Source organism: Gopherus flavomarginatus, chromosome 1 (assembly GCF_025201925.1).
Source record: "Gopherus flavomarginatus isolate rGopFla2 chromosome 1, rGopFla2.mat.asm, whole genome shotgun sequence".
Taxonomy (NCBI): Eukaryota; Metazoa; Chordata; order Testudines; family Testudinidae; genus Gopherus; species Gopherus flavomarginatus.
Genome location: NC_066617.1, coordinates 350529714 through 350542225, shown reverse-complemented (window position 1 = coordinate 350542225; position 12512 = coordinate 350529714). Strand labels below are relative to the sequence as shown.

Sequence of the window (12512 nt, the reverse complement as noted above, 5' to 3'; positions counted from 1 at the left end):
TGGCAGAGAATGTTCTCAGGAGTAGCATATCCAGGACATACAAGAATAGAAATTAGCTTTGAAATATGTCCTATTTAAAATTTTATATCATAAGGAAACTGAAACAGATTTGTATGTAAACATTTTCATAATGTATAATTTTGTGGGTTCTTTGAGGTTTTTGAAAGATGAAAGCTTTCCCCATTCTACAGACCAGGGCATGTCTATAGAATCCAAGATCTTCAAGCTTAGGATGAATTACACAATATTTTGTGGTGTAAGAATGAAATGGATGTAATCTGCACGGGCAGTGACAAATTTCACTTTCTTACATTTCAGTAAAATCACTAAATCACTGTGCATAACTTTCATAAATCTGTCTCCAAGGGTAGGCCTTCAAAGGTAGATTGAAACCGCAGAAGATTCCTGAATCCTTATGAACTTCCCTTATCCGCATATTTTTTACATATTTCTTTTTTAAAGACTAGAACTAGAAGCAGATTTTCATAGATTTTCATGTTGATGGATGCTACTTTTAGTTCATCTTCTATCAATTTCATTTTCATCTTTTGTTTGATTCATGATGCATGTGATAGAAAAATTATATGAAAAATCATGCATTTCTCATATTCATTGGCATGATGTTACAGGTATAACAAAACATAGTATCATGCACTTTCATATTGCATCAGATTTAACATGACAGAACATACATTTCTAAAAACATATACACTTTTCTTCTGGATTCAGTAACTGCTCATTTGGCTTAAGTCACATTGAAGCCATTCAAACCATCTGCTGATAATTTAAATCCTTAGATATCTCACTAACCCATATCTCTGAACAGAAGTATATTTACAGTATTCCTAAAACCACTGCTTAAATAATGAAATGTATGGAGCTTAAGGCATACTTCCAATGAACGGAATGAAAACAGATCATAACTTTCTACAGTCCCCAAATGCTCTAACTAATTAAACACCAAACTTTAGCAGTACAGTACTAGGGACATTTTAAAGGTTTATCTGTATTTCCACTTTATTATTTCTCTTAAAATGTTTTGTAAGCAATAGTTTTATCATTTCCAAGACTTCCTGTTTTCATTGGTTATCCTTAGACCACTTGGATTGAAATGTTTTTAACACCATTAATTGTACATCGTAGTTACAATTGCACATCCTGGCATAGATTTGCATCTTTTTTCATCTGTAAAAAGCAGGGTAATTTAATAAAGACTTCAGTTTAATTGGAAAGAACAATATGGCAATTTCTGTTATCCGTGTGGAAAATATGATCTAATTTGGTGCTCATTCAAAAAAGTCTTTATTGAGAAATATGTTGAATATTACAAATCAGGATTAAAAAGTTATAATGTTGGTGTCTTTCTTTTAAAATTCAAAATAAGGATATATATTAATTTGTTTATGATGATATATTAGCTACTGTTTTTTTATATGAGGATATTGAAGTGTGTACAAGAGAGACTAGTAGACATTATAAAACTGTTTTATGTGGAAAAACAAATCTTGACATAATGCCTAACATGCAGAATGTTTCCTCCAGAAATCTCATGCTGAAATAATGAAGTTTTAGAAATGATTGTATAAAGTGGTACATGGTTGAACGACAGAGATTCATTTATGGGGGAGCAGCACTCTGCATACTTCTTGTTTATCTGATGAATTCTTTGGCTAAAAAAAAAATCGTGTTCTTAACGTCTGTTAAAATGGAGTGTTTGCTATATCCAGGATTCTGTTCTATTTGTGTTTAAAGGATTTAAGATTAGCCAAGTTTCACCCTTATGTTTAGGTCGTGCCATTTGAAAGAATACTTTTTTTTAATGGAAATGCATAGTAGCAGAACACATTGTGGCATGAATATTGATATTCGGTATTGTAGTGAAATGAACAACTTAGAATTAAGCAAAAATATACTATCTAAGTAAAATATTTTAATTCAACCATTAGACTGTACTGGTCTTTTATGTTTAGTAAAATGCTTCCTTTGACTAGCAGTAAGATATGATGATAATATAATATAGCATGCATCTGTTCTCAACCATTGCCGTCACAATACACTAGTACAGTGGTCCCCAACCTTTTCGGAGTGGCGGGCGTCAAACAATGAGCCACTGAGGACCGTGGCCAGCAGACAAGCATCTGCCGAAATGCCCTGAGAAGCGGCAAAGTCAAGAGGTGTCGCCGCCGAAATGCCACCAGAAATCAGCGGCATTTCAGCAGCGATGCCTCTTAGTGACGTCACTTTTCGGCAGCATTTTGGCGGTAATGCCTCCTGATGATGCTGCTCATCGGTGGCATTTCGGCGGATGCTTGTCCGCCGGCCAGTACGTGGGCGCACATAGATGCCTCGGCGGGTGCCATGGCACTCACGGGCACCGTGTTGGGGATCCCTGCACTAGTATCTGTCCTCAAACATCATTGATCAATAATACATTTTTTCCTAGTTAATATGGCAGACAAGCCAATAAGCTTTTTTAACTAGGGAAAAATTACTTCATACTGTGGTAATTTAACCTATTGAAATATTAGAGGATAATGACTGATCCTTTTCTCTTTCTTCTTATTTGGGGGGAGAGATTAAAAATTAATTAAGTACTCACGTGAATAGGAGCAGCATTTGCAAATATACAATCTAGGATAAAAATTTACAAGGGCCGTCAGTATGAATCTCACCGCAGACTAATCACCAGCATGGGTCACAAAGAAACCTCACCTATCATGTCGTATTGCATAGTTACATAATTTTTTTCTGAAGCAGATAATTGCCAGTAATATACAGATCTCTGATCTGTTTCAGTATGGCAGATCCCACATATAAAAGAAATGATTACCTGAATGTGGCCTCTGTGTTTACTCCTTCATCCTGGAATATACCAGAAAGCACAATGGGATTTCCATTCTTCCTCTTTCTCGCTTCTGCTGTGATGGCGGTGGCTGTGGTTCAGTTCTCTTCTCTTCTCTTCTCTTCTCTTCTCTTCTCTAAACCTTGTTCTAGTGTTGGCTTCTGTGACTCTCCTTTCCTGGTTCTTCTCCTTCCTTTCCAATTGCTCTTTCAATATGTCCTGCAAAGGATCCTCCTTATCTTCTTTCCAACATTTTGTGGGGGTTCCATAGAGCTCTGCCTTTGGTCCTCTTCTCTTGTCCCTTCTATACCTTATGTCTGGGCAATCTTACCTGCAAACACAAATTCAACTACCACCTCTGTGCTGACGACTCAGATCTACCTGTCTCAACTTGGACATGTATGGAACTATGGTATATTGTGATTTTCCAAGCTATTATGTGGAGTAATAGATTTCTTTCTTTGGGGGAAATTACAGAAGATTTAGGAAATTATAGCTCCTGACATTTATAAGCATTTATTTTCCTGATCTTAAAAATTGTTTGCTGATTTATAACTTAATAGAAAAGAAAACATAGATTGATAGGGGATTGAAGAATGAGGAGTTTTCTGTTGTCCACCTGCTGACAGCTTTGCTGACAACTTTGTCAGAAACTATTTAAATGTGTTTTTGGTATCAGTATTTTATTTATATTGAGAAGTTTTCTGAAATATATTCCTTTTTAAAAGACGTGCTCTATTTCAGCCGCAAATTACTCATGCCAACAGTGAACATTATATACTATGGAGGAATAATTCCCTTCACTGTAGGAATTATTGGGTGAATTTTTGTGGCCTGTATTTTGGAAGAGGTCATGATGTATGTTGATAGTGGGAACACATGGGGATTGAGGCTGAGAAAGATTAAGGTAAAAATATTCATAATTTTGAATGCGCAAATTGAGACACCTAATTCCTGATTTTTCAGACTACATAGCATTATGTAGCATATTATATGTTCAAAGCACAGCTCCCATTGACAGTGAGTCCAGTCAGGCACCCAGAGAATGAGGAACACGGAATTTGTGACCATCTGTGAAAAGCTGGGTCTAAGTGACTTGCCTAGCATCATATAGGAATTCTGTGGCAGGGGCAGGGATAAAATTCAATTCCCCTCGTTTAAGCATGAGACCAAAATTTCTCTTCCTGCCATCTCCTGCCTCATTCACTACACACCTTCCAACTTCTGCAACGAATGAGGCAAGGGTTCTGTAAACAAGTCTTGTTCAATACACAACCCTGATTCATCTCCAGAGCAGGTCCACCCTGTGTACTGAATGATGCATGGGTTCTGTGGAAATGTGACTGTGATCCTGTAATTAAAGACTGTATCATAATGCAAAAGCAGAAGGGGGGTTTCCTAACTTTTGAGCACTTGACTTTGCAGCCTTAATAATGTTCTTTTAATGTAGATTTTGATATGTAATTTATTAGGTTCTTCTTCGAGTGATTGCTCATATCCATTCCAGTTAGGTGTGTGCGCCGCGCGTGCACATTCGTCGGAAAACTTTTACCCTAGCAACTCAGTGGGCCGGCAGGTCGCCCCCTAGAGTGGCGCCGTCATGGTGCTCGATATATACCCCTGCCGGCCCACCCGCTCCTCAGTTCCTTCTTACCGCCCGTGTCGGTCGTTGGAACAGTGGAGCGTGGCTTAGCTGACCTCCACTTCCCTAGCTACTCGTAGTTGTCGTATATAGTTACGTTATAATCCTTTTATATATATATTTGTATAGTTATACGTTTTTTCTTTGCTAACATAGTTAGTTTAGTAATAGTTAGCGGGGTTCAGGAAGTAGCCCCTTCCCTGCACCCGGTGCCAGAGCCCATGCACGGCTCACCAGGTTTTAAAATGGGCTCGGCATGCCAGAAGCCGATGCCGACGGGAGATCCACATGACTCCTGTTTGAAGTGCCTCAGGGAATCACACTTGACAGCTTAGTGCCCCATTTGCAAGGCTTTTAAGCCGAGAACAAGAAGGAGCGGGACTTTCACTTACCCCTCCACCTTTGGCACCGAGCGATGATCAAGCGGCTGGCAGAAGCGCCTCCTCGGCACCGGACCCCGCCGGTACTACCAAGGCCTTTCGGCACCAGCCGTCGCCGGCACCGAAGTCGACTCGGCACCGCTCCCTTCCTCCGAGGTCGAGAGAGCCTACAATTCCCGCTGGTGCCTGACGGCTCCCCGGCACGCACCGTGGTTGAGCCCCCTGCTCCTGCTGCTTCCGTGCCACCCGCATCACAGCCAGAGAGCTCGTCTAAGTCGGATCGCCCGGCACCGACACCTGCAGAGGCACCGATGACATCGGCACCGTCGATCCCGGTCCCACAAGGGCCGTCGAATCCGGTGCCTGACAGCTCCCCGGCACACGCCGTGGTTGAGCCCCCTGCTCCTGCTGCTTCCATGCCAACGGCACCGCAGCCAGAGAGCTCGTCTAAGTCGGATCGCCCGGCACCGACACCTGCTGAGGCACCGACGATGTCGGCACCGTCGATCCCGGTCCCACAAGGGCCGTCGAATCCGGTGCCTGACAGCTGCCCGGCACGCACCGTGGTTGAGCTTACTGCTCCTGCTGCTTCCGTGCCAACTGCACCACAGCCAGAGAGCTCATCTAAGTCGGATCGCCCGGCACCGACACCTGCAGAGGCACCGAAGACATCGGCACCGTCGATTCCAGTCCCACAGGGTCATTGAATCCGGTGCCTGACGGCTCCCCGGCACGCGCCGTGGTTGAGCTTACTGCTCCTGCTGCTTCCGTGCCAACTGCACCGCAGCCAGAGAGCTCGTCTAAGTCGGATCGCCTGGCACCGACACCTGCTGAGGCACCAACAACGTCGGCACCGTCGATCTCGGTCCCACAAGGGCCGTCGAATCCAGTGCCTGACAGCTCCCCAGTATGCACTGTGGTTGAGCCTGCTGTTCCCTCCACGCCGGAGACATTACCAACGGCGAGGGATCTCATTGCCATGACAGAGTCGATGCTGCCTGACCCCGGCACCGCCGGTGCGGGTAATACAGTCTCTTCATATGACCGTCCTCTGTCAGCACAGCAGAGCGGCACCGTTCATGATCACGGTCCCGGAGACGCTCCAGGTCCTGTCGGCACGCCCGACACCACTTGCAGTCCCGGTGCTGTTTTCCTCATCGGTACTGGTCGCACTCGCCGCACCGGTCGGTATCCCGTTCGCCGACCCGCTACTATCGGCACCATTCTGACTCCTGGCACCGAGACAGGTACCGTGACTCCCGTAGCCTCTCCCCGAGCCTCGAGATCTCGGTCGACCTCCCGGCACCGTTCTGGTTGCAGGTCTGGATCTCGTTCCAGGTACCGGTGCCGGTCCCCGGTGCCGAGTTGGGCAAGGTCAGATAGAGTCAGAGACTCTGCCCATGCCTTTTTTTAGTACCTCCATGGCCATCCAGACACGCATCCGTGTCATCCCACATGCGCAGATCTTATGCTCAGGACCACGATTCTAATACGCCCCCTGACAACCTGAGGTGGAGGAGGTCCCAGAGGTAGAAGACCCGGTATGGTGCCCTCTAAGTGGAAATTTTTCCTCACATAGACCTGTTCGCTCACCGCGAGAGCAGAAAATGCCAGATGTTCTGCTCCTTCCAAGGTCTCTCCTTGGGATCAATCTTGGACGCATTCCTGATGCCGTGGAAAGGCCAACTCCTTTATGCCTTCCCACTGTTCCCACTGGTTCATTAGATCCTACTCAAACTCCGCAGGGGCAGAGCGCGCATCATCATGATCACTCCAGCGTGGTCCAGGCAGCACTGATATACCACGTTGCTCGGCCTGTCAATAACCAACCCAATTACCCTGCCACCCCACCCAGACCTCATCACTCAGGGCCACGACAGGCTTCGTCACCCGGACCTGCAGCCTCTTCGCCTCACGGTGTGGCTGCTGCGTAACTGAGCCGGGGTGTCACGAAGCCTTCCACCTGGTCAACGTACCTGTCCGAGTGGACGCGTTTCTTCTACAGGTGCAATACGCTCGATCTTGCTCCTACTGAGGTCTCGATCCCCTCTATTTGGCCTGCCTCTGGCCTTCAGCGGCAGGACCTGGCGGTATCATCGCTGCGGGTACACTTGGCAGCCATCTCTACCTTCCAGCCAGGCTAAGGTGGACGTTCCGTGTTGTCACACTGTATGGGTTCGAGGTCCCTCAAGGGCTTGGAGCGCTTGCACCCTCGGGTGCGCCGCCCAGCCCCAACCTGGGACCTCAACCTAGTTTTAACCAGACTTATGTCTCCCCCATTCGAGCCGTTCGCGACCGGCCCTCTGCTATACCTGTCTTGGACGACAACTTTCCTCGTAGCTGTTACATCGGCCAGACGAGTCTCCGAGCTCAGAGCTCTTACGGTGGTTCCGCCGTACACTAGGTTTCACAAAGACAAGGTGCAGTTATGACCACACCCGGCTTTCCTCCCTAAGGTGGTTTCGGCCTTTCATGTTACCCAGAGTTCAACGCAATGGGCGCAACAATTGCACTCCCTGGACATCTGTAGAGTGCTCGCATTTATATTGCGCTGACAGAACCGTTTCGTAAGGTGCCCCAGCTCTGTTACGGTAGCAGACCAAAGGGAAGGCTTGCTTGTTTTCCTCTCAGAGGATCTCATCTTGGGTGATGGCGTACATCCGCACTTGTTATGATTTGGCTCATATTTCCCCAAGCCACATCCGTGCATTCTACCAGGGCTCAGGCTTCATCTGCCGCCTTGCTGGCTCGTGTTCCTACCCACGAGATCTGTCGCGCAGCTCCATTGGTCCTCGGTCCATACCTTTGCTTTGCAGTATGCCCTGGTTCAACATTCAAGAGATGCTGTAGCCTCTGGCTCAGCAGTTTTCATTCTGCCACATTTCACTCCGACCCCACCGCTTACGTAAGGCTTGAGATTCACCTAACTGGAATGGATATGAGCAATCACTCGAAGAAGAAAAGACGGTTACTCACCTTTGTAACTGTTGTTCTTCGAGATGTGTTGCTCATATCCATTCCACACCCGCCCTCCTTCCCCACTGTCGGAGTAGCCGGCAAGAAGGAACTGAGGAGCGGGTGGGCCGGCAGGGGTATATATCGAGCACCATGACAGCGCCACTCTAGGGGGCGACCTGCCGGCCCACTGAGTTGCTAGGGTAAAAGTTTTCCGACGAATGTGCACGCGCGGCGCACACACCTAACTGGAATGGATATGAGCAACACATCTCGAAGAACAACAGTTACAAAGGTGAGTAACCGTCTTTTTTTAAAAAAATCAACTGAAAATTAAAAAAAATTACATCATGTTGCATCATAGTGACAACTACATGGTTCATTAGTAGGTTTGGTGCTTTTAAATATACTGCACTGACCTTTGCCACTTGAGTTTGTAAGAGATAGCAGTAGTAGGTTATCTTGTGTGTGGACCAGCACAAGAGGTGGTTGGGACACTTTGCCAGTGGGTTTCACAGAAATTTGCTCACAGCAGAAAAATGGTGAGACTCAGAAATCTTGCGTTCCACTACAGGCTCTAGAAAGAAATATGCTTCAGTGGGTGCACTCTTCTGCTTGTTTTTTCCTGAGGCTTTATTCCTTCTGCCATTTCCCTTCTCACCAGTCCTCTCTCTTCCACACCATTGACTCTTCATTTGAGTCCAATTTTCCTCATGTAGCGCATTCCCAGTCTCCTTGGCCATCCAGTCTCAGTGTCCACTACAATTCCTAGTCCTCATGCCTGCTAGCCTTGGCATCTCCGTTATAACTCTCAATCTCAGTTCCCCTTATCAGCTTCTTGCTTAGCTTTTCCTAGTCTCCCCTGCAACTCCCAATCCCAGTTCCCCCACTGCTTCTGTCCCTGTCTCTTCTCCCTTCCAGACTTTTGTCCCTTCTGCAGGCTATTCAGACAGCTTCCCACCTGGGTATCAGTAGTAAGGAATCATTGAGAGCACAGGAGAGACAAGCTTCCTGCTCTGAGTTCTGGTGTCTGGTCCTGGCATAGCCTGGGGCAACCAAGAACTGCAATTGGAAGGGAAAGCTCTGCTCAGAGCTGTCCTGGAGCATGCCCAGTGCAGATGGAATATTTGGGAATTTAAGCAGCGAAGCTCTAGCAGTCTCTACTGAGCATATGTGAACTGAAGTTATTCAAAACCCATATTTGTGTGGTTTTTCATGAGGATAGCAGAAGTCAAATTTTTTATTTTTTTTTTTTTAAAAAGGCTACCCCCTGCCAAATTTCAAGCCCCTCTTCCAAAGAATGGGGTTGCTAGAGTTTCTGAAAGAAAAAGTTACCAGAATTTGTTTAACATGGAAAAAGCATATTTTTTCCTTAACATGGTTCTTGGAAGCAGCTGGACAGTTGTTACTGATATTTAATAAATTTATGTGTGTATTTATTTATTTAAAAAAGCAGCCTCAGGGGGAGACATTGCATGGAAACTGTAAGTTCAAATGTTTAAAGTTTGGCAAAGTTATAGGCAACTGAAAACAAGGTCTTATAATGGAAGTGTTGGGCAACCTTAATAAGATTCTATCAACCTATACTATATTTGAAAATACATTTTAAAGATTTGAAGTATTTGGATGTCTCATTTCATTCGCAGTGTTTTTTAGCCATAACTTTTCATTTAAAATGTATGAGATGTTCTTACTTGTTGATGCGTGGTAACTTTAGTATCCTGATAAATTCTGTCTTCTGCTTTGCAGAGTCAGTGTGGTGATATTTAAAATTTATAAAGAATTATGAAATCACTTAATGAGAAGTGAAAGGTTTGTTTTTGTTTTCTTTCATTTAAGACATCCAGTTATTATAGCACAGAGGTCCCCAAACTGTGGGGCGTGCCCCACACCCCCCGGAAGACATGGAGAAGCTTTTTTTGAGGGCGGGGGAGGGACATAGCTGGGACCAAGCCTGCCCCTACAGGGGTGGGGAGGGAGTGCCACTCACATCTGCTCCTGGCCCCGACCCCATCTGCTGGTCCCGGCTGTCGGTCCTGGCCCTTGGCCAAGGCTCGGCTCCTGGCCCTGCCCACAGCTGTGGCCCGAGCCTCTGACTCGTTATCCCTGTCCACGTCCCCCCTTCCCAGAGTTGCAGGCCCACCCCTGGCTCTGTGGAGAGGTGGTAGCGAAGAAGAGGGACAGGAGCTGGGGGGAGGAGTGGTGAGAGAGAACTTTTGGGGACCACTATTGTGTAATCTCCAAACACAATTGTTGCATAGCTATGACTGAATGGATGAGATACTAACTTTAATTTAGCAAAATCAGTATATTATGTGAACGCCTACCCCCTTACCCTCAAACATTTATCAACCCTTTGTCTTTTGTCTAATTGTTACCCTATTAAATACACAGCTTCTTATTGCCTTCTTTGGGTTTTACATAGGAAAAAACCCTATCATTATCCCAGTGACCATGTCATTGTCAATTAGTGAATAGCTATAGGTGGCCTCATTTCCCCCACCGCTATCTGGGTCGGAAACTATGATAGTAGTGTTAATCTTCTTAGTGACACTCAGCACATGAAGAGTGGTGCTCCTGTCAAGACATCTATGGTGCCAGATTTGCAAATGCTGTGAATTTGCTCCTTGTTTCTGCATGGCTTTGACATCTGGTCTTAGCTGTGCGAGTACAAGTGTATTAAAAGAGAGCTCATACTAGCAGAGGTGAAAGGGAAGTCACACACACCAGTGGTTTTCAATAGAAACAAAGGAAGCTTAGCTGTATTGACAGAATGCTCTATTTGACTGAAACATCCTTAAAAGTGTTGGTGGCAAGAGCTGATGAAAGAAACCAATTCTGCGGCATACAAAAGGTTGTGTGGGGTTCTCTCACTCCTTTATTCTCTGAGAGGATGAAGAAGAATGATCAGATTTTGGATTTGCTATGGATTGTTGTGGGTGGAAATGAGCTAATAAATTCTGAAGTCCAGTGTTCTGGAGCTGTTGCATTCATTTACAAGGAGAAAAGACAGTACAACACAAATGAAAGCTCTTCCATAGATCTGCTTCTGCTTCTTTAAATAAAATGAAAATAAATATGTATATAGTAAGCTATTGTGTGTGTATATGTATATATATGTAAGAAGAATAGTAGATTATTCTGAATTTATGCCATGTAAAAAAGTACGTCAAACTTATGAGATACTGTTGTCTTTTACTTGAATTTATGTAGTGGATATCCTGAAACACAGCAGTAAGAAAACAGCAGATCTGGTAGTTGTTTCAGCATCGAGCTACTTACAGTACCAATCGCTGTGCATTACTATGTAAAGTCACCAAATTAGAAATAAAGAGAGCTGAGATACTAACTATTTTTGCTTAATTACTTTTCATGTTCTGAATATATTTTATAGTTTATCCATGTTTTTGTCTTCTAAACAGTAGCTTGCTAAACTCTCTTTCTCTCTCTGTGTGTATATATATAGTCTGCCCTTAAACATAGACTTTTTATGTTCATGAACAGATCCATTTTCTATTGAAAAGGCTACATTCATTATAGACAGTTTAAATAAAAGCCCACTACCCTAAATTATATGAAAGGCATACTACTTCATTTCAGAACAGATAAATTATAGAAGATGATGTTCAAGTGTGAGTCCACATTTGCAAGGAGTAAATTTATTCTCATATCTGATCACATCCCAGATATAAGTGTAAGGACGTGGCACACGAGTGAGGTGCTTCCTGTTTCTTTTCTTTCTACAAAAGCCACCAGCCTGCAGGCACGTGACTAGAAATATTAACTAGTGCTAAACGCTTTTCCAAGATGTTTCACTTGCATGATTTTCCTCTTCTAATAAGGTACACAGGCAACGCCATGCTGTTCATTCACTTTCTGAAAAGTCGGTAAGCTCCAGTTATTTCAGATATATGTGTTAATTGTCCCTACTAACCGAGCAAAGGAGGAGATAATCATCACAAACAAAAACTAATCTTAAAAAAAAAAAAATTCTTCTAGTAGTAGTATCCCTACGGGTGCTCCACTCTAAGTCCATTAGCGCCTCCTATGCCCGTGATCAGGGATTTCTCATAGCAGTGTCCCTTCAACCTGTGCATGCATGTTAATCAGTCTTGTGCCCTGTCCCATTGTCATATAACACTGCACAGATGAAGCACCCCTAGTTCCTTCCCAAGTGCCTCAGGCTGAGACAGAGCTCTAGCAGTTGTTCTTTTGAGATCTCAACTCTAATTCTCTTTACTCATAGTTAGCACTAAGTTAGTGTTAGTTTTTTCTATGATCAGTAATTGCTTTTATTTGAGTCATCAGCCTTGGTACCAGTGCCCCTCATGGTACAGCAAGAGTTCCATTTTCTCTGGGACCTGGTTGTATCTGAGACTCCTGACTCTCTGCTCCTAGGCTCCGATGTGCTCTCGGTACCGAGGACATCCTGATCTCCTGAGGTTTGCCTGGTACCAATTATTGCATCTCAGATCTCCTGAGACGCTGCACCGTTCTTCAATGAACTTGAGGAAGAAGATTCTGTTGAGGACCGCGCCTCAGTCTCACACGTTTTAGTTCAGGGTTGCTCTCCCTACTCCTTCAAAAGTTCCTTCCCAGAGGCTTCTGGTGAAGTTACCACTGCTCATGGCCCACAATTACCACCAATACCTCGCCAGTATGAGCACCCTTTGGTGCCTCCTCCTTTGCTGTA

At 44.7% G+C, this 12512-nt stretch overlaps 1 protein-coding gene across 3 annotated transcripts in view; it reads left to right on the top strand.

Moving 5' to 3' along the window:
* TMEM135 (transmembrane protein 135) overlaps positions 1-12512 on the top strand; it is a 417387-nt gene that overhangs the window by 174218 nt on the left and 230657 nt on the right. The window contains exon 5 of one of the 3 annotated variants that reach the window (XM_050941833.1): positions 11662-11706. The exons of the other annotated variants lie outside the window; for them this stretch is intronic. Coding sequence (XP_050797790.1) covers positions 11662-11706 — 45 coding nt within the window. The remainder of the gene's footprint in view (positions 1-11661; positions 11707-12512) is intronic. 3 annotated transcript variants of the gene reach the window in all.